The 20,781-nt window shown below is 49.1% G+C and overlaps 4 protein-coding genes across 4 annotated transcripts; 2 read left to right on the top strand and 2 right to left on the bottom strand.

Annotated features, from left to right (window-relative positions):
- Positions 1-63: 63 nt before the first annotated feature.
- Positions 64-2,181, bottom strand: COCSUDRAFT_43360 (hypothetical protein; the record flags this gene model as incomplete). The annotated part of the gene is made up of 6 exons (XM_005645470.1): positions 64-322; positions 638-793; positions 937-1,154; positions 1,472-1,660; positions 1,803-1,855; positions 2,001-2,181. The coding sequence occupies 6 exons, from the start codon at positions 2,179-2,181 to the stop codon at positions 64-66; spliced, it is 1,056 nt and encodes a 351-aa protein (XP_005645527.1).
- An 836-nt stretch (positions 2,182-3,017) lies between these two features.
- Positions 3,018-4,838, top strand: COCSUDRAFT_54081 (hypothetical protein). Its single transcript, XM_005645469.1, has 5 exons — positions 3,018-3,276; positions 3,447-3,494; positions 3,657-3,783; positions 4,002-4,101; positions 4,266-4,838. Exons 1-5 carry the CDS (start codon positions 3,163-3,165, stop codon positions 4,339-4,341), a joined length of 465 nt encoding a protein of 154 aa, XP_005645526.1. The 5' UTR covers positions 3,018-3,162; the 3' UTR covers positions 4,342-4,838.
- An 875-nt stretch (positions 4,839-5,713) lies between these two features.
- COCSUDRAFT_30199 (protein phosphatase 1 beta) lies at positions 5,714-12,575 on the bottom strand (the record flags this gene model as incomplete). The annotated part of the gene is made up of 16 exons (XM_005645468.1): positions 5,714-5,946; positions 6,228-6,354; positions 6,623-6,822; positions 7,132-7,320; positions 7,543-7,782; positions 8,013-8,157; positions 8,338-8,513; positions 8,683-8,828; positions 9,156-9,320; positions 9,559-9,705; positions 9,988-10,201; positions 10,452-10,591; positions 10,880-11,071; positions 11,333-11,588; positions 12,004-12,081; positions 12,425-12,575. The coding sequence occupies 16 exons, from the start codon at positions 12,573-12,575 to the stop codon at positions 5,714-5,716; spliced, it is 2,799 nt and encodes a 932-aa protein (XP_005645525.1).
- Positions 12,576-13,057: 482 nt separating this feature from the next.
- Positions 13,058-15,745, top strand: COCSUDRAFT_17907 (kinesin-domain-containing protein; the record flags this gene model as incomplete). The annotated part of the gene is made up of 8 exons (XM_005645467.1): positions 13,058-13,218; positions 13,306-13,381; positions 13,488-13,691; positions 14,157-14,339; positions 14,717-14,818; positions 14,986-15,144; positions 15,257-15,445; positions 15,632-15,745. The coding sequence occupies 8 exons, from the start codon at positions 13,058-13,060 to the stop codon at positions 15,743-15,745; spliced, it is 1,188 nt and encodes a 395-aa protein (XP_005645524.1).
- Between the last annotated feature and the right edge of the window lie 5,036 nt (positions 15,746-20,781).

The following is a 20,781-nucleotide window of genomic DNA, read 5'->3' as shown; positions in this document are numbered from 1 at the left end:
CTGATGGTAATACACAGCGCCGCTGTAGCGGCAGCTGCAAGACAGCCCAAACCCATTGCTACATCACTCGAGCTGTTCAAGCTTGGCCTGACTCAGAAATTCTGACTGCTTCATGAGCTCTGTCAAGGCATCCGCCGTCTCAGGGCCAAACTTGCGGGCCAGCAGTGGGCATGCTGTCGCCAGGTGCAGCCTGTATGGCGCGGTCCAAGATGCACACACACTTGTGTTGAACCCGCTGAAGTGCACCAGCTGTTGCTGCGCTGCCTGCATCACCAGCCTGTCCTCACAGGCCGGCATGTCCGGTTTCCTCAGAGCCCGGACCCTGGAAGCAAGCATAAATTTACCCCTCAGCGGACATGCATGCTTTATACTTATAACAGTCTCTACACTGAACTGCAGTCCTCTGCGTTTCACAGATACATGCAACACCGCTGCTGTCAGGATTTCGCCAGGGCTGTGCACCACTGTGCATGGTTGTTTGCTAGCTTATGCATTTATGCACAATGCTTGCCAGAAAGTTGAGGCATTCCTGAGTCGTCGTGAGAAATACCCATCATGGCCGCAGACTTGGGCTTATTTGGTTATACTTGCAAATGAGATGTGCACCCAATTCTCAGATTCTTGATTGGGTGCGCACCCCTCGGCTGTGATTGACTCAAGTGGGATCATCTGCGATTTTGTATCATCTACTCCTGAATTGGTGAGACTCGCTCCACACGCCGTCTCGTTTTCAAAGCCCTTGAAGGACAGTAGCGTGGCAAAGTAGTGCTGCTCGCTGAAGCATTCGCGCCACCTATCATGGTGCCAGCCTCTCAGTTTGCACTATCCTGTGACCCAATACTCCATCCATGGCATTATATACGGCAGTCCTTGTGTGACCTGCAGGGTCTTGGAGGCGCAAAAGAGGGTAAAGAACGCAAAGCATGAGCAGCACACATGTTCAAGTTTGGATTCCTGGGGGAGCAGTGCCTTGAGACGTTGGCGTCAGTGTGTTGGCAGTTCTCAGCAAATTCCCGCTCCACAGTGCGGTCCTCGACGATGATCTCAGCATGGCGCCTGATCAAGGCAAACCAGGTGTCTGCCCTGCGCCAGTGCTGGAACTGGAAGCTGGTGTTCTGCAGGCTGCCCACCCATCTGCCAGGCTTCATCTTGAACTGCATGCACAGCAGTGACAAATGACTGGACTGGTTAGCTGAAGGAGAGATCATAGTGGCATGCTTGAACAGCGTCATCAACGTGAAGAAGCAAACTGCAGATCATGATGCTCGAGGGTTGCATGCATGGGAAGTACAGGATTGTGGCTCATGATCTGCTTATGAACAACTCGGAAACTCAGGAGAAACTACAGGGGACAGGCGTTTCCCTGGAATCTAACCATCACAATGTAGAAAATGGACTCATGAAGCCGAGTGAGAAGGCAACAGATATGTAAGACGTTTCTGAGTGTGCAGTGAAAGGACGACCTACGTACCATTGGGCCGAGGCAGGCAGAGAGTCGGCTGGTCTGCTCTGCCATGAGCTGCACATAGATGACGGTGGGTGGGTATAGTGGAATGTCCCACTCTGACAGCAGTACAAAGCGTTGATTCATCGCATCATTTAGTGCCTCCTTCAGCAGCCCTCGGATGGCTGCGGTTAGAGAGTGGGTACCCCATTGCGTCTGCACCACAACAAGTGCTTGACTTAAAACTTTCTTTCCGTCCCTAAACTTTTGTGTCCCTTAATCTGTACCAATAGTCGTGAAACTTCCAGGTATGCAAATTGATGGACGTAGTGAGTGAATTGAAGACTGAAACGCCCACCTTGACCCTTAATGGTATGACCCGTCCATAAAAGATGCTCTCACGTGGAAAGCCTGGTCAGGCAAACAGACACAGTCAGCTTCCACATGGAAACAATTTACATCACAATGAAGTCCTATCAGGGAGTCCAGCAAGTGCGAGTATCCAAAGCCAGCATGCTCTAGCCCAAGGCTGTGATTCTTAAGAGCAGATTGACACCTGCAATGTTCTCGTTTGAGCCGACATGGACGTAGAGGGAGAAGAGGTGCTGCTGCTGCAAAGCGCCGCGGCCGCCACTGGTTCCGCAGGTGTGGCCTGCAGTGCTGATGGCCTCGGCAGTGCAGGATATCTTCTGGAGGGCCTGAATGGGCAGCATGCCCTGAACGGCCTCCAGCCACATGCGCCAGGTGTCGTGGTGCTGCAGGTATCCCCTCGTCAAGAACAACAGCGCTACCTGTGTCAGCGGAATAGCCCAATAAATGAATGCTCCTGACAGAGCTGCTGGGTGACGCGGTGAAACCACATAGCACTAGTGTCTTGAAGTCCCGGTATGCACTCATGCGTGGCATCTTTTGGCGAGTCTTTCTGTTGTAACGTCTAACTCTTTTAGGCCTTGACAGGCCTTTGAGCTTGCCTTGGGTATTTCCAGGTTCTCTGCGCAGGAGTCCTGCGCAGGTAGCCATCCAGCCTCCCGCTGGGAATGCTTATGGGACTTGTCCAGACTGTGATGCACGATTTGAGATCGTTTGCTCTTCCATTTGACCTCTGCTGTTGGGTCTCCACTCAACCCAACAATCAGCACGTGCAGTACTGCAAAAAGAAGCAATCTGGTTGGCATGCCTCATTCCAGGGTCCTTCACACTATGCGATCCCACACATCTGATCAAATCATAATATGGTTCCTGAAAACATCAGAAATTGTCTCAAGGAAAAGCAGACGTGAACGCAATGTCTCAGTCTTGCAAGTTCAATCTCGCGCCAGGTCCTTCTCGAAACAAGGTTTATGTTACTTTTATGCTAGTCCGCAGCTACCACATAGCAGAAATGCTACCTTTGCCAGATTGAATTGGTTGATTCTAATTTGATGCAAGGAATTGCAGGCTCTCTCCTTCGTGTCGGAACTTTGACTTTTCCGAAAGAGCGATGGAGATGAGTCATCAAGGTGTGTCAATGCATTCCTGCTTTGAAGAGGATTCTACATTCAGAATTTTTCTAATCCTTGTTAGACTTTGGGGACTTGCTATTGCCACTTTTTGTGGCTCGAGGTCTGCCATTGGTACAAGAGAAGGATCCACCCCAAAGTCGTTTTCAAGTGAGGACCACCGTACTAAGAGATTCTCAGTAATCTGCTTCTGGTACCAGTATATCTCCTCTTCACAGGATGTTACGTTTCGCAGCGCTGCATGTTCGTCGGATTTGGAGCAGATCACCAGTTCAATATAGGGCTTACTGTGCTACATCTGGAAGCAATATTGGTCCTGTCAGCCAAGCCCTGGTGAGATGCCCACTTGCAGAAGTTTCTGCAATTCATAAAAATGCGAGATGATTAATCGTACGGTATCTGATCATCTTTGAAGGTGACAAAGCAGGGTTGTCGTGGCATGCCGTTTTTAATATTCATGCTCAAACAACTTCTGTAACTCGAAGACCTACATTGGCATGCAGAAAGAAGCTTTGGAGACGTGCAATTTCATAAATGCATCAGCTGATCAGGTAATGCCTCCCTGGTGCTTTGTGACTTGCAGGAGATCCAAGCGCTAGCAAGTGTTCAGGTCGCGGGCTGATGTAATTGTATCTGCTCATTTTGAGAGTCAACTTACTTCCTTCCATGCGATGCAATTTCTGAGGCTTGCTTGACTGGTGCCTGTGATCCAGGCTTACCTGGAGACTGACCCTTCGGCCCGGGTGACAAAGGATGAGTACGTCATGCAGTACCAAAAATTTGCCAGGGACGACTTGGAGCGTGCGCTGCAGAAGTATGATGCCCTTCACAGCACAATGGGTGCGCTGCTCCTGCAAGCTCAGCTTGAAAAGGCCCTGCATCACCGTGGATCCTGCCTTACTGTTCTGGGGTTTGGTCCTGGCCAGCTGGTGTGCAAGTGCTGAGTTTGTCAAGAGCATGCACATGCGTGAGGTGTGATGTTATCATAGGGACGTATTTCAGCAGCAATGAGATTCAGATGGGTTGTGATAAAAAACAGCCCAACAACTTGCTCGCAGGTGAGGATGAGATGAAGCAGCTGAAGAAGGCAGATGTGCAGTTTGCAGTGACCGTGGCTGACTCGCTCCTGGCGAGAGACAAGCTTACTAAAGCACTCAGGTAAGGCCCGAGAATACTGTGCTCTTTCAAGGACGATAATATTTTTTATGTCATGCCACCAGTAAGTCGGCTGAGAGTAGGGCTGTGTCATATCTGGCATGCTGTGGTCGTCAAAGAGCATGCATGGCTTGTGATCTGAGCTGCACGCACCTTGCGATGCGCAGAAGCGGCCAGGAAAAGCTAAGGGAGAAGCATATCTCTGGGCTCAATCGCGAAGATCTTGTATTTTGTGGAGATTGAGGGTGTGGAGGCTGATAAGCAGCAAAATATATAACAAATATCAATTCAATGGGAGCAGCAGGAGTCTGCACACAAGTGCTGGCACAGAGCGGGTCACCCATTACTGTTATCAGGCGCATTTCTATGCGCTGAAAAGTAGACCATTGGTGTAGTAATATTAGTTGCTTTGCATTGTCAAAGATGCAGTATCCTGCAGGTCGTTAAAATAAGGTTGTCAGTGGCAATAGTTGGTGCACTGCAGTGCGTGTACATGTTGTATTCGTCTGGATCCTATCTTCTGTAGCTCTTTGCTTTTCATCTTTATACATCTGCCATCCAGTGCAGATTCTATGCAGTCTACCACTTGACACTGATTAGTAGGAGATGTAGACAATCTCTTGAAGTTGACAGGCCCAGGCCCACTTGCAATAGTTGTCCCTACTGGAATACTGAGCTGGTGCATGTACATTAGAACAGACAAACAAACAATGGAAGGTGCACTATATCTGTAACATTACTATAGTAGCCACTATAAAGCTGCTCGTGATTTTGTCATCCAGCAGTGATCAGCTGAGCGCACGTGAGGCTAGCTAGCTGTACCAAATGTTTATTTGGGCAGCATATGAGCATGTGGATGCAGCGAGATTGCCATGCATTGCTGCAACCTCTGCCTGTACTACAGTGAGACTGTTTGATCCTTGAGCAGACTGTTTGAATCATGGCGCATCGATCAAGACAATTTGCAGGCATTCGTTCTGCACCGGCAATCTGCATTATCTTGATACCACAGAAAAGAGCAAATGCATGGCATGTTCCACAGAGTCTTAGCAGTCAATCAATCAGTGAGATATGCATTCCTCAAAGATGGCTGCAGACTTCATGCAGCATCTTTATCCCTTGCGGCATTTTTACGGTCAATCGGCCAGTTAGCACGCTAAAACAGCCACAGGAAAACAATAGCAGCATTATGATATCCCAGGCACAAGAACAGAACAGGCACCGCAGCACAAAGCAGCATGCCCCAAATCCTTACTTGGTTCCCATTCGCTAAGTTGACGTGCCCAGCCATCTCACAGAAACAAGTGTGTCAAATTCAAATGCCGTGGCATGACCTTGCTGATACTGTATTCCCCTCTGTCCCCAGGCAGACATTGTGCGCTTCCAATGCTCCTACAACCAGGCGGCTATTATTGCTGTTCAGGTGCATGGAAGTGGGGGGGAGCTGCTCTGACCGAGCATATAAGTTTTCACTCACCCGACATGCCTTGAACTGACGTGACGACACAAATGCAGCGGCTTACGGGCCCAAATACTGGCGCCACTCACTCTGGAAAAAAGTGTTCCTCGAAAATCACATGAGGCTTGCTGCAGGCTGACTGCAGGTGAGCGATCACTACTCAAAGAAAGCAAGGTTGGGCCCATTGCTGGGGCGGCCGCGCGGCGGCGTTGGGGGCCGCTCCTCATTGATGGCTGCCATCCAGGTGTCTGTCATGGGGTGGGGCGTGTTGGGCTCCTCTTCCACATCATCTGCATCGCTGGACTTGGGCGTGTGCGGCGTGTTGGGCGGCAGCGGGTGGATCAACTTGGGCACCATCACCAAATCCCGACCCAGCACCAGGATGGCGCCTGTATGAACACAGTCTGTCTTCGTCATGCATGCCAGCCTGAAGAGCAGAATCAAGTGGGCCGAAACATGTTAGCACCATCATTGAATTAAATTTCAGGAGTCAATTGTCTGGCATCGTCCAGTCTGCCACCTGTGCTGATGTTATTAGAGCCATGCACATACCACACCATAGCTTGATGAGGCGCCCTTCCAGATTCAGTGATTGACAGGTCTAATACATGACATATTTGTCGGGTGAGCGACCCTTCAGCAATTCCTGTATTTGAGTGGCAGCACACACCGGCATTATTGGCAGTGCCGCAGTAGTTGGTGGCGGAAAAGAGGGTGATGAGGTGGCCCTGCGCAAAGCGCTCGAAGCCGTCCATCACGCACTCGTGCGCGCGCACAATCATCTGCAGCCCATTCATCTGCACAGCACAGGAGCACATGTCAGTCTTGACATGTTGCAACTCCTGAGAGATATCATCTTCTGCAGACACGCACTGTCCAGCTCTAAGGGCCTGACGATGCAGTGAATGAAAGCACCTGAAATAAAACATTGTCCACACAAGGCACAACCCCCGAAACAGGGCGAAATCATAAATTGAGGCAGGTATCCCAGGGGTGCAACTGCAAATCTAGTGACACCCAGAACCACCGCACGGCTGATTGATTGCAGGCGCGGAGTGGGCGCACCTTGCAGAACTCCTTGACGCGGTCGGGGCCGAATGTGACCAGGCCGGGCCCGCGCGGCGACGGCTGCACGCCCTCCACGCCATCGTTGGTGGTGGGGTCGCTCCACAGCAGGTCCATCAGCACCACACCCCCGTCCTCCATGCTCAGCGGCCGCTGTAGAACGTCAATCTGATCCACCCGGCTGATCGAACGCCCGATGCCTGCGCATCGCTGTGCGAGTTTAGCAGGGCTGCAGACTAGCACGTAACGAGGTGAGCAGGACAGTCGCAGATACCGATAGCATGCACTGCAGAAATTTGTCGTCACATGGGGCAGGCTGAGCCGCCCAAAAATTTCTGAGTAGCTGGCCACACACGCCTCAGAGAGCAAAGGGCATGCTTGCCCTTTGTAGTACACCCCTGCATATATCCCTGGAAACTGCATCTCTGCTAGATTGAACAATAGTGGGGCTTGATTTCGGAGTAGCGCAACAAGGATCCTGATTGCAACGCCCTTGGCATGGGGCGCACCGCCGTGCATGCAGATGATGCGGTCTTCGATGAGGGCTGCTAGCGGCAGCCAGTTGAAGAGGCTGTTCAGGCGCTGCCAGGCCCACAGCCCCTGCTGGTCCCCCATGCGCTCTATGCACTCCAGTCGGAACCCAAACAGCGCGTTTATGTCGGCCGCCTGAGCGTGTGCACACCACCCATGATGAGCAACTAAATGCGCATGAAATCTGCTCATCCAAACTACAGTATCGAGAATGTGAGAAGGCCAGCTGAATGTGCAGATATGAAGTCCATCTTGGCATGCATCAGGATTTCTTACAATGCCTCAGGCCACTGCACAACTTAGGCAGTCTGCATAAGAGTGAAAGAAATGCAGAGGATTACAGCGACGCAATGGTTTTTAGTAACCAGCAAGAAAATACCAGGGGTGACAGGAGGTGCTTGCCTCGTGGTTGCCGCGTATGAGGTGCACAGATTTGGGGTGCTCAATCTTGAGCGCTAGCAGCAGGCAGATGGTTTCCAGGGAGTGTGCACCGCGGTCGACGTAGTCCCCCAGGAACAGGTAGTCGATGTAGGTTATATCCCCCGCCGTGGAGGGCGTCCCATACTCCTCAAAGAGCCGCATCAGATCCCCAAACTGACCATGCAGGTCCCCAAAGATCTTCACAGGCGCTGCAGTGCAATCACAGAGGCGCAGTCAGACCTTTGCACAATTATAAGCATTGCACGAAAGTCCTGGAAGAGGGACTCAAGTGCCTAAGCAAACAGGAAATAAAAGTTTACAAGTCAGCTGTGTCTGTACCACCTGTTTTCTGACCTGAGCATCTGGGCAGAGCGATTTTATGAAGGCCGCACAGTACACCAACTTGACCTTGATTTGGAAAGCAGGAGAGCGGCAGCACCTCTGAGGCGCAGCACGGAGGCTTCCTGCTGGAAGACGCGCTCGGCCTGGTCGCACAGCGTGTTGATCTGGTCCCCATCCAGGATGAAGCTGCGGTCCTCCGGCGGCTTCCACTGCCGCGGGTTCAGCAATTCTCGCAACACAGTCTGCACAGCACAGCACAGGAGGACTCAGCATTGGCAACAGCAGGACAATGGCAAGATCAACGGCTGCCACTGTCAGGTTCCTCCAGTTGGCTTTGTGATCAAAGTTTCAGCGCTCTCAAGTCCGGCACCAAGGCAGGGTCAGGCCGGAACGATAGACAGGTTTCACAGCCATTGCAGTACCTTATGTATGCTGCCAGGATCCATGCTGTGGGTGAAGATGGGTGTACGGCCGTCTGCTGGAAGCTTGACTGCACTCTCGGCCCCCATCACTCTGCGCCCCTCGTTCTCGAATTGATCTATGCTGAGCTGCCGTACCAAGCCCCTCAAGGATCCCGTGCCCTCCTGCAGCAGCACCGCTTGAGCATTTGAGTGCAGTGACCTTCTTGTGTGGCATCATACAGAGCTGTCATTCAAAGGATTCTGGTAAATAGTCTGGAATACAAGCACTTTCAAAACATCCCAGACGGTAGGCAGTAATTAGGTTCATGGGAACATGCAAGTGAGATACAGCTGCAGGGCGTGGACTTGCCTGTGCCACCACAACTGCTCTGTGGTACAGTCTGACGTCGGGAGTCGGCGGCGTCCGTGGGTCCAAGCCTCGCTGATGCAGAGACAGGCTGGGAGAGCCACCCCTGGAGTTGGACAAGTCCTCCTCTGGCCTCCCCGCCATCCTGGAAAGCAAGCAACCATCATTTAAGTACATCCCCGAGCATGCCTGCACAGCTGTACCTTCTAATCCCCAAGCTAAGCAGGAAACAATGTACCACAATTTGTAATGCCAAGCAAGACATGTGAAGTCAGCTCTCTCAAGTCCACTGCACCGTCACCAAATCCAGCTTTGAACAGTTGCAGGTGCTGAAGAGATTGGGAACCAGCCTTGCAGCGTGACCATTGTCTTGCCACTCATCTGCAAAGTTCACAGGGACTGGAAATGGTATTGTAAAGAAGCAACAGGTCGCCAGTGCATTTGCTCGCTTCTTCACAATCGGAGCACTCACCTGCGCCCTACACTGTCCAGATTTTCGTCCAGGCAGCGCAAGTCCTCTACAGCTCCCACCCTCCTCACGCCAAGTGCAGCAGCCGCAGCTGCCTCCTCAGCCGCCGCCGCAGCCAGCATCTCTGCCCCGGCCGTCGTCCCATGCGCAGCATCTAGCCATTGCCGCCTGCACAATCATGTGCGTACACTTGCCATCTCATATGTCGACAATGGAAGCCATACGCCCGTCTCTTCACCACATACATAAAAAAGCACCTGAGCGTGAGGTGCAAGGCGAGCATCTGGAATCTGAATTGCACATTGCACAAGTTCACACCTGAATGAACCTTCATGCCTGGGACGCCTCGTTCTTGTGGCCAGATCTAGCCAGGATCAGGGAGGGCGCATTGAAGCATGAGGCTTACCAGGCGCCTGAGCGTGGGTCGCAGATGGACAGCTCTGATCCGCTGCTGTCATCTGCAAGCAGGAAGTCGTCTAATAGTGCGCTGCCTCTCAGCCCACCGTATGTGAACACGTACTGCCCAACCGCTGCCACTGCATGCCTGCACCGGCTGTTGGCAGCACCACTCGCTCAGCACAGCATGGTCACACCTCTGAGAAAAGGTGCTGAACAGTTGCTAAGAATTCTGCTCCCTTGAGGACCCAGGCAAATCCAAAATTGCCATGCGGTGATGTGGCTTTTCCAAAAGACGCTGCAACAGCAGATGGCGCTCAATTCTAGAGACAACCTTGTGAACAAGGCCAAGACATAATATGCATCAAGGGTGGCGAGGACGGCCAGCTGTCAGATCGTGCATGTGGCTTCAAGCACAGCAAAGGGAGCAATGCGGCACCTGCGAGCCCAGTCATCGGCGCCGTCATCGGCCACGCCGTTCATGGCAGAGGGCTCGGCCTGCGTGCACCAGGTGCCAGCAGCTGTGTCCAGCACCACGATGGAAGACTGGTCGTCCACCATGCGGCCGCCGCCCACAGCGCCCCCAGAGATGTGCAGCCGCGCCCCCACAAACACCGCCCCATGCTGATACCGTGCCGTCGGCATGTTGCCTGCTCCATGCACACCACCACCAATGAATTATTTCCGATCTATCCCATTCTACAGACATAGGGTGCTAGGACCATACATGCCTTCACCAGCAACAGCTGAGGCCTGTCCAGCAGAATAATGAAGCAGGAAATTGTCATGGTTGAAGACTCTGGTCTGTACTGCACTGTGCAGCGCGCTTTATCATAGAGTACAGGATGCCCCAGAAAGCTATTTAATACCAGCTATCAAAGTTTTGAGAGAGGCTCTCAGCACCTGGGGCTGCGGCCCACTCCCAGCGTCCATCCCTATGCCTGGCTAGGCCATAGGCATCGCCCAAGGGAACGCCCTCCGCATCGCGCCCGCCGCACAACAGCAGCAGCCCGTCTGACCTCGCGGCTGCTGTTGCGTACATCCTGAAAGCACACCATAGACTCCTTGTTGAGACAGAAATGCGGCAGATCATGCAGCGCACTTCATAGGCAGGATCATCAAATCAAAGGGCAGATGCAGGTGGCCATGATCAGGTCCTGTTGTTGACATGCATGTTGGCGATCCCGCCACCCCACATCCTGCAGTGATCAGGCTTCTGAAAGCTGGGGTAAAACTATTCAGGACCACCCGAGCGCGTACTACGCATGACATTCAGGACGGTCTTGGAGGAAGGCACTATTCACACCAGGATGGCATTGGGCGCGACTTACCTGGCATTGGGTGTGTCACCAGCGTCAGTGATCTTGCGCCACTGGTAGGGCTTGTCAGAGGTGTCCAGCGCCCAGGCGTCCGCCAGTGTCTGCTTGCCGTCATTGCCGCCCATGGCCACCAGGAAGCGGTTGGCCACCAGTGCCAGTGTGTGCGCATACCGTGCACTCGGCCCCGGGCCCTGCACCATCACCCTGCACAAGGCAGTCTCATCAGATCAAGGATTGGTCATGACTTTGTGCAGAATGAAACGCAACAGGACACTGCTGTCTGCCTCCTCTCTGCTCTCCAAGGGGTCTAGCGGGGGCTGTTTTCCTATATTTTATGCCGCCAATGCTTCATGTACTTCGTCAAAGTGTCTGTTGGCAAAAGGACCAAGGCAGCTAGCACCTCTGTCAGTGCCTAGACACTCTGCCATGTTTAAAGCTTCATGTCACAGACGTCTACAGAAATACATGCGGTGTGGGGCTGTGAAATCGTGCCTGTGCCACCGGGGGCGGTCAAATTCGGTGAAGTCAAGGACGTGCAGGTCTTCGGAGGCGAGCCCTGCCGGCCCAATGCCACCCTGAATGACCACCATGCTGCCCACGGCAGCAGCTGCATGCGCGGCTCGCGGCGACGGCGGATCCCCTTGTGGCACCACCTGTTCCCACTTCCCGCTCCTCACATCCATGATGTGTACGTCACTCGTGGCTCCCGCCAATCTTATGCCTGCAAGGCAAAGACCACTCAAACCTTTGTCCGCTTCATGGTAGCTCCACAGTAAAGTCTAGCTGTATCCATCAGAAATGTTGCTGGAGCCTGGTCTGCAATTAAACCACTTGGCATGACAGCATCAGATATGTGGGTGACAATACTGGGTGTTATACTGGCAACTAGTGTCGTGCATAAAATCGGTGAGATGCCACGAGCTACACTGATGTGCAACGAAATTGAGAAGCAGAAGGCATAGGAGACTAGCGTTGTTGCAGGAGACACCTTATATGCCACAACTGACCATCTCACAGCCCTGCTCCAACTCTGTTCGCTTCGACATTGTAATTTATTAGACCTACAGAGCTTGCCCTTGCGCAAAATTTGAGCCTGCTCACGCTTTGATATGAGGCTGTCTGAGCCCGATGAATACCTGAACCAGAGGGAGCTCCTGGAGATGCTGGGGGGCCTCCATCTGTCCTCTGTGACCCTTCCAAAGCTGTGGCTCCCCCTGCACAATGAAAACAGAGCTTACTTTCAGTGTGGATACTCAATATCTGAGACATATGGGCCTAATAATGGAGGTATGCCCATAAAAACAGGATTGCTGAGTCAATCTCCGATACGAATGCTCTCTCATTTTGATCCAGGTAGAGTATTAAGGCTTTGGATTTTAAGAAATGTACAAAATGAGCCAGAAAGGAAGTTTGACACACCAGAAGGCGAATTGCAGGAAGATACATCCCATGCACCATTGAGGGTTCTGACAGGACAAATCCTTCCTCCGGCATCATGGTGATGTCAAGACCCATTGATTAAGAACAGATGTGTGTTTGTGCAAGACGGCTCCTCACCAAACATAACGAGCTTGGCTGCAGAGAACTCTCCCTCCGGACCAGAAATTGCTGTCAAAGTGTGTCCACATCGTGGTCCAGGTGGATTTCCAACGCACGGGAAAGGCCTTGGACGGGGAGCTGGTGCCGGAGGCGCTTGATCGGGCTCCATCCCTAGCCGCTCTCCCTAGGCAACTCTGCTTCAGAGCTCCCAATTAAGTCATTCCTCCAGATTGAAGAATCGCTTGTCTGGCACTGCCCTTCTCAAAGCTAATGCTGATCCCGCTTCCACAGCAGCCTTAAAAGAGTGCTCTTCATAAACGACTTCGTCAAATATTGTTTTTGGTTAGGTCTGGTTAATTGTGTTCCGAGGGAAAGGCGCATGTGGAGTGGGTGTACTGGGGAGCTTCCTCGGGATTAACCCTTCCAAGTCAACAATCTTGGACAAGTAAAGACTAGTAGATTGGACGTTGGGATGGGAACAACCATCGGTGACAAAATCTCGGAAATGCAATTTTACAGTGATGAAGGGTCGTTGCACCTTGCCCATAGGAGTTGCCGTCCCTTTGATTGCTTGATGTTCCCTTCCTGATTTTGGGTACCAGCTCTCTGTGTCCGATAGCATGAAAGTGTGCTTCTGATAATGTGTTTCAAATGCCAGAATCTGAAAAGTCTGACGATGATGAGGTCCCCGATAAGAGCAATATCCAGATATATTTGCGCATCCGCCCTGTCTCGGAACCATCGGAGTGTATACAAATAGTAGACGACGAAAATCATGTCCGCTTCGATGTCCCTCGGAAGCTCAACCAAGGGTGATCTATTATACTATCTGTGTATCTTCTATTGCAGCAGTCTTTCTGTGGGGCACTGCATTTACTGACACCAGCCTGTAGCCACAGGCTTGTGAACAACCAGAAGGAAGCTCATCATTTCACATTCAACTCGCTCTTCTCAGCCAGCAGCACTCAGGAGGAGGTTTGCTCTCTGCACTGTGCCTCTGCTGCATCCACAGATGGGAAATTGCTTGAAAAAATCCCCTGCAGCAATGCTGTTGTGTCATGCAACTCCTGGAATTGCACAGGTCTTCGATGGTGTGGCGCGCGACTTGGTGCTACAAAGTTTGGATGGCATCAATGGGACCATCTTTGCCTATGGCCAGACTGGTTCTGGAAAAACTTTCACCATCACTGGTGGACCTCAACGCTACGCAGATCGAGGCATCATTCCCAGGGCCATCGCCCTCATGTTTCACAGCATTGCAGAGCGCACCGACACGGAATATAAGGTATGATCAACGCTCACACCTGCTGTTTTGGACACACCAGGGAGATCTAGACCCATGATGCCACTCTGCACGCCAAACTGTCCCAAACTCATCAATATGTCATTGCCATGCTAAGGTTGCAACGATTGGCTGATTTTGAGTAAGTGTCGTATTGCTTGAAAGGTCCATGGCATGCAGCCTCCCAGCCAGCTGGGCGTCTATTTGTGTTTCCAGAGAGTTTGGTCAGGGTTGACATCCCAGGGAATCCCCCTTGGGACTGGGCCTATGGCTTCTGTGTTTTAGCGCGGGCTTGTGGTGTTTGGGCAGCACTGTATCTTTGTTAAGTCCCTTTCAACTTGAGCCCTCGATTGTGGTGGATTCCTATGCTCTCTTCAATACATTTAAGCAGTCCCGCAAACACACAGTATGGCAGGCACCTCCAAGGAGCCAATGATCTTGGCGCTTATCAGGTCATGACTTGCACAGGTGCACGTGTCCTACCTGGAGATATTCAATGAGGCAGGCTATGACCTGCTGGACCAGGAGCGTGAAGTGCGGCTTCTGGAAGACTTGCAGCGCATCCATATACTGGAGGATGAGGACGCTGTCATACACACTCGCAACCTCTCAATGCGGCGCGCAGACACGGAAGAGGATGCTTTGAACCTCGTGCGATTCTGCCATTAATGTAGAAGCAAGCTGGAAGCACTGCCTGAAGGCCATGCACACATAGCCCGTTCATGCAACCATCAATGCATTCCACTGATGTGCTTGAAGATATATTGGTGTGCTTAGTATGCACTGGTGAGTGCATCTGCGGCCTGCTCTTACTTGCAGAATATTAATTGAAGGGCGAGGCAAACACTTTGAATTCTCTGTCAGAACACGTCCTACCGGTTGCACACTATTTAGGGATTATGTCACATTACGGTCTTTTTACTGGCACTTTTAAATCAACGTACCTTTTGTCAGGAAGGAGCTCTGCGCAGAAAGCAGCTTGCACAGTGGGCATATGCAGGATCTGACATTGATGCATGTTGTGACAGTTGTTCCTTGGGGATACCAACCGTACCATCAGTGAGACTCCCATGAACATGGCCTCATCTCGCTCGCATTGTGTGTTCACGTTGTACTTGGAAGGACGCAAGGTGCACTGATGTTCCACTGCCCAAGTGCTCTGAAAGTTTGGACAACTGAAGAAGACAATTAGAATCATTATTATTTGACAGACCTGTTAATAAGGAAGTAATAAACTGGGAAGTACCGGTACGCGTGCGCATGCAGGCTGATATTCTAAAGACATCTGCTCTTGCAGACTGGTGAGGAGGTGGTGCGGAGGTCAAAATTAAATCTTGTAGACTTGGCGGGTTCGGAGCGAGTGGCCAAGACACAAATTAATGGCACCATCTTGAAGGAAGCAAAATACATCAATCTGTCCTTGCATTATCTTGAGCAAGTCATAATTGCTTTGCAGGTAAAATACCTCATGGTTTGCAAATGTACTAAAGGAATTGAAGTCACGGGAAACGTCATTGCTAAAAATTTGTTGACACAAAGTATGTGAGACACATGTTCTTATCTAGGAGCGCAGCATGGGGCAAGCTAGGCTTCACATCCCATACCGCAACTCCATGATGACAACAGTATTAAGGGACAGCCTGGGTGGCAACTGTCGCACTGTCATGATTGCCAATATCAACGGTGCTTCAGCTCAACTGGAGGAGTCTATCTCCACATGTCGATTTGCTCAGAGGGTCGCCATGATTTGCAACTCGGTAAGTCAGCAATCGACATCTTATGGCTTCGCATCAAGATTAAAATGTTCATACTGCCAAGTTTGAAAATGTGGGCAAGCCAACATATATATTCAGTGATTAAAGATCCTTTTAAAAATCATCTGAACAGAGCTAGCTCTAGTGCCTATGTGCAAGCATGCACATATTGACATGTCTGTGCCACAGGTGACAACGAATGTGGAGTTGGACCCTGACACAATCATTAGAAACCTTAGGCAAGAGAACGAGAATCTTAAATATCAGATAAGGCACGACCTCAAGAGCATTGCTACTGCCTGACTTGTTTCGGCTTCTCAAAACTGTTCAACTTGTCAAGACATTCCATTTTTTAACATCTACAGTAATCTATATTTTATTCATTCGAGTGTGTGGAATTCCAGTGTGTTGCGCGGTGACCCTACCAAAGGTACTAATGCTAGTAGCCAAGGCGCATTAATATTTCATATGCAATCAGCCATCTTTGATACAATCGATGCATACATTGTAGCCGTTGAAACTGACAAAACTTTCAACCCGGGCCCGGGCGCCGTGACGAAAAACATGTTCAAGCTCAGGTTCGACTTTAAGATGCATCATGCATGTTAACAACGTTGTCAGCAACTTCATTTTCAATACAGATGAAATTTAAGGCCATTTTGAGATGAATGATCTAACTGTTGGGTCAAGCGCATGCACAGGTCGGCATTGATGACATTGAAAGCATCTGTTTGCAAAAGGGACACGACATCAAGTGGTGGTAATTGTCACCACATATGTGACGATAGGACCTTATTAGAGGCCTCTAAGGAGATGCGCGACTTGAAATTACAGGTTGGAGCAAGGATGAATCAATGAACAATGAAGTCACAAGCATGCGATATCATTATGATCAATATGTTATTGAAAGTTTTTATAAGGTTTGTCTTTGTACATGTGTAGGTGCAACAACGTAATATTGAGATTGCCGCACTTATAAGGATGCTACAAAAGCTAGAGGAACGAGGAGAATGGGGAGAGCAAGGTAAAGATGCAATTTCGATTCAAAACATCGTGGTGCATTTATTTGGGCACGGTATAGATCTAGATATGTCCCCATGCATGGTCAATTTCACGTCTAGAAAGGACCACCGGTGACAAAAGTGTACAAATTCGGCATATATGCTTGTCACGTCTGTGATAGCGCAACTACACAGCTTGTTACATGCAATCCCTAATCTGACCTAATGCCTGTATACGATGACCATTAATGGATAATATCTTTACGTCTGGTGTGTATCACCACCATTGTTCATAGCAATATGTATTTGCCCTGACATGATGATAAAGAGTAGCACATGGCCGTCCCACACAATTTGTTCACATTCTTGAAGTTACCTTCGCAACCGGTGCATGTCATTTGCGTAGATCGGCAATGGCTAATAAGGTCCAGAGGATGATCACGTGGGATCATTTGTTGCTCCGACTCTATATTCAAATTTCATCGCATACAGCTGGTTCACATTTTTCCTAACAATATTTGTGACAATTAATTTTTATAGGCGCACGGGGCAGTTACGGCATACCAAGCTATAGCGTACTTGTTGACAAAGACAAAGCTTTTCAGTGGTTTCACGATTTTTATCTTGATGAAGTTGTGGGGAATGAAAACATCGAATTATTGCAAAACTTGCTGCAAGAAGCCCAGATTACAGCTGAAGAGGTAACTTTCCTTTTCATTGCGAATTGCTTAGGTTTGGTTTCTTGGCAAGTGGGATTAAAAAAAATCATATCCAAAACTTTTTAAATAGAACGAGTCATATCTAAAACAAATTCCGGTATCCCTGGCAGCCCTTCGCATGTGTGCAAATTCTAATTGAATATATACATGAGTAATCAAGGTTATAACATGGCATTGGTTGCAGGTAAACACAATAAAAAGAAATGTACTTTGTGCTAAAGAAATATTGGAACAACACAAGCGCCATGAAATGCATGTCGAGCCAAATGCTATCTCTATTGCCGAGGACAATAAGTTGAAGCTCTTCATAGCAGAGGTAAGACCACGTAATTTTGGCGTTTTCAAGGTACTTCAAAGCCAAGCAAACCAATTAGCGGAATAATCCAAAGTCCTTTCAAACCAAATTTTTTGGGGCTCAACATTGTGTTTGGCTTGCGTATTCGCAATCCACTACACCGTGTACACCGGCGTTGTAATGTTATAGACTAATTGCGTGGCAGTTCAGTGGTTGAACCCAACACATAAACAACTTTGCCATGCGTCTAAAAAAGCATGTGATGTTGGGCCACCGTATTTTGGGCCAACATGTAGAGGGGATTGCGCTTAAAAGAGCTTAAATGACATGTTTAGCTTACATTGATCAAATTGAGATACAATTATGACATGATCATGCCCAACCCGACTCATCATGATGGGAAGAGAACCCCATTTGGATTGTCACAAGAGGATGGTGAAAATTATGACATTGTGTGTAATATACCTTTTTAGAGATGATTGGTGTTGCGATACATACTTTGACGCCTCTATTGTTTTATCAGGAGAAGACGAAGTGCAAAACTGCCTTTGTCCGCCTTAGGGAATTGAAGCCCGAGATAGAGCATCTCCGGCTCATCATAGACAGAGGTCGTCAAAGCACCCAACAAGACTTTGAGGTTTGGCATAGGATCATGTTGAATGAACATCACCAACGTCAAGAAGGCCCTTCCCCAAAGTCACGGTGCGGTTGAATCAAGCTCTTTTGCCATTTCTGTAATCTTGTAGTGCTAGATACTTTCATACTCAACATTGGGCTATATATTTTAGGGTTATCCAACATGGGCATACATTTGCTATCAGATCAAGATACAACCAATATTTGACGTTTGTTATATATCTTCAATGAATAGCGCTTGTGTAACAGCTTGTTATCCGGCGAGCAGACAACATCACGACCAGGCTATTCATTTGAATATCTCATAACAGATAGATCTGATCAGGAGTCCTTCACACCTAGTCATTTTCATACGGTGAGAATCGATGCCAGGAAAGAACAATAGCTAGTTGTTTCAATCCCAGCAATTTTTTGATTAGTCTAAAAAGACACATGTGTACAAAGGGAGGTTGTCACCACAGGGTCACGTGGACAATACAGTGGTCGCAAGCAAGGAACCACCCCTCAATGACCTTCTCACAGGGAATGATGAAGCGGATGCAAATATTCGAAAGTATTATGATGAGCGTGTTTCTATTGTCAACACACCCAAAAAGTGACACACTCCCCATATAAGCGTGCTATGATCAAGAGCCTAGCTCTACTATAGTATATGCATGTGACTACGAGGCCAAATGTCTTATGTTATGGTTGCTTATCGTGCTCTGCTAAGCCATACGATAAAAGGGCACATAAATTTTCTGTCAATATAATATTGCTTCGAACTAAGTTAGTTGAGCACAAATTGCCGCAAACTACATATTGCTTTGAGCCTATACTATTAGGGCTGTAGGGTTAACCAATTTAAAACAATGATTACAAGGAAGGCCAAGACCTTTGTCCCCATGTGTGCTACCTTCTCCTGGGACCCCTGAAAGTTTACAAGCAAACTATTAATTGCAACCAATTGAAAGTTGCATTCGCTAGCTAGAGGCCAGGTATTGAGCCTACCAAGATGATTTGGCCGTGCCAACACCTTATGTGCTTTAAATAACCTTTTTGCCGTGACAAGGGTTAACAAGCCAATTCTCTTCAACAAATATCATCTCTTACCGTGTATTATATTTACACCTAGTGTTTTGGGGTTGGGGTGTCCAAAAATGGACCCCGGTGTTAAGGGTGATCTTGGGCAATTTCGATGTGCTGATCACGCCTATGAAGTCCAAACTTGAAAATTCGACCTCCTTGGCTCTCTATAACGCCTCAAACATGGTTTCAGGCTAGGGTTTGCATAGGGTTGGCTCTAGCTTCTCAAAAGGGGGGCCTATGGCATAGTGGAAAGACTTGCAATGGGACATATACATATAGGGCTTTCATTTGATGCATGTCTCACCAAAAGTTACAATGCCGTTTTGGAGCTATCACACCTTGAAAAAAGTGATCATTTCCCTTCTAGTCTTGTGGAGCCCCTAGCTCCTCCAAAGGGGGGCCTATGATATAGTGCAAAGGCCTCCAATGGGACCCACTCATATGGAGCTTTCACATGATGCATGTCCCAGAAAAAGTTGCAATGCCATTTTGGAGGTAGCACACCTTTTAAGAAATCCATAAAGACCCTGGCAGCCTTCTAGAGGCTCTAGCTCCTCAAAAGGGGGGCCTATGGCATAGTGGAAAGACTTGCAATGGGACATATACATATAGGGCTTTCATTTGATGCATGTCTCACCAAAAGTTACAATGCCGTTTTGGAGCTATCACACCTTGAAGAGAATGATCATTTCCCTTCTAGTCTTGTGGAGCCCCTAGCTCCTCCAAAGGGGGGCCTATGATATAGTGCAAAGGCCTCCAATGGGACCCACTCATATAGAGCTTTCACATGATGCATGTCCCAGAAAAAGTTGCAATGCCATTTTGGAGGTAGCACACCTTTTATGAAATCCATAAAGACCCTGGCAGCCTTCTAGAGGCTCTAGCTCCTCAAAAGGGGGTCCTATGGCATAGTGGAAAGACTTGGAATGGAACATATACATATAGGGCTTTCATTTGATGCATGTCTCACCAAAAGTTACAATGCCGTTTTGGAGCTATCACACCTTGAAAATAATGATCATTTCCCTTCTAGCCTTGTGGAGCCCATAGCTCCTCCAAAGGGGTGCCTTTGATATAGTGCAAAGGCCTCCAATGGGACCCACTCATATAGAGCTTTCACATGATGCATGTCCCTTCACTGTGCCTATATTTAGGGTTTACATTTTTTAGGATTTAGGATTTAGGGTTTAGGGTTTCGGTTTAGGGTTTAGGGTTTAGGGTTTAGGGTTTAGGGTTTAGGGTTTAGGGTTTAGGGTTCAGGGTTTAGGGTTTAGGGTTTAAGGGTTTTAGGGTTTAGGGCTTAGGGCTTAGGGCTTAGGGTTTAGGGTTTAGGGTTTAGGGTTTAGGTTTTAGGGTTTAGGGTTTAGGGTTCAGGGTTTAGGGTTTAGGGTTTAGGGTTTAGGGTTTAGGGTTTAGGGTTTAGGGTTTAGGGTTTAGGGTTTAGGGTTTAGGGTTTAGGGTTTAGGGTTTAGGGTTTAGGGTTTAGGGTTTAGGGTTTAGGGTTTAGGGTTTAGGGTTTAGGGTTTAGGGTTTAGGGTTTAGGGTTTAGGGTTTAGGGTTTAGGGTTTAGGGTTTAGGGTTTAGGGTTTAGGGTTTAGGGTTTAGGGTTTAGGGTTTAGG

Source organism: Coccomyxa subellipsoidea (assembly GCF_000258705.1).
Source record: "Coccomyxa subellipsoidea C-169, whole genome shotgun sequence".
NCBI lineage: Eukaryota > Viridiplantae > Chlorophyta > Trebouxiophyceae > Coccomyxaceae > Coccomyxa > Coccomyxa subellipsoidea.
Note: the sequence above shows the minus strand (reverse complement) of the source record. Positions and strands in the feature narration are given on the sequence as shown.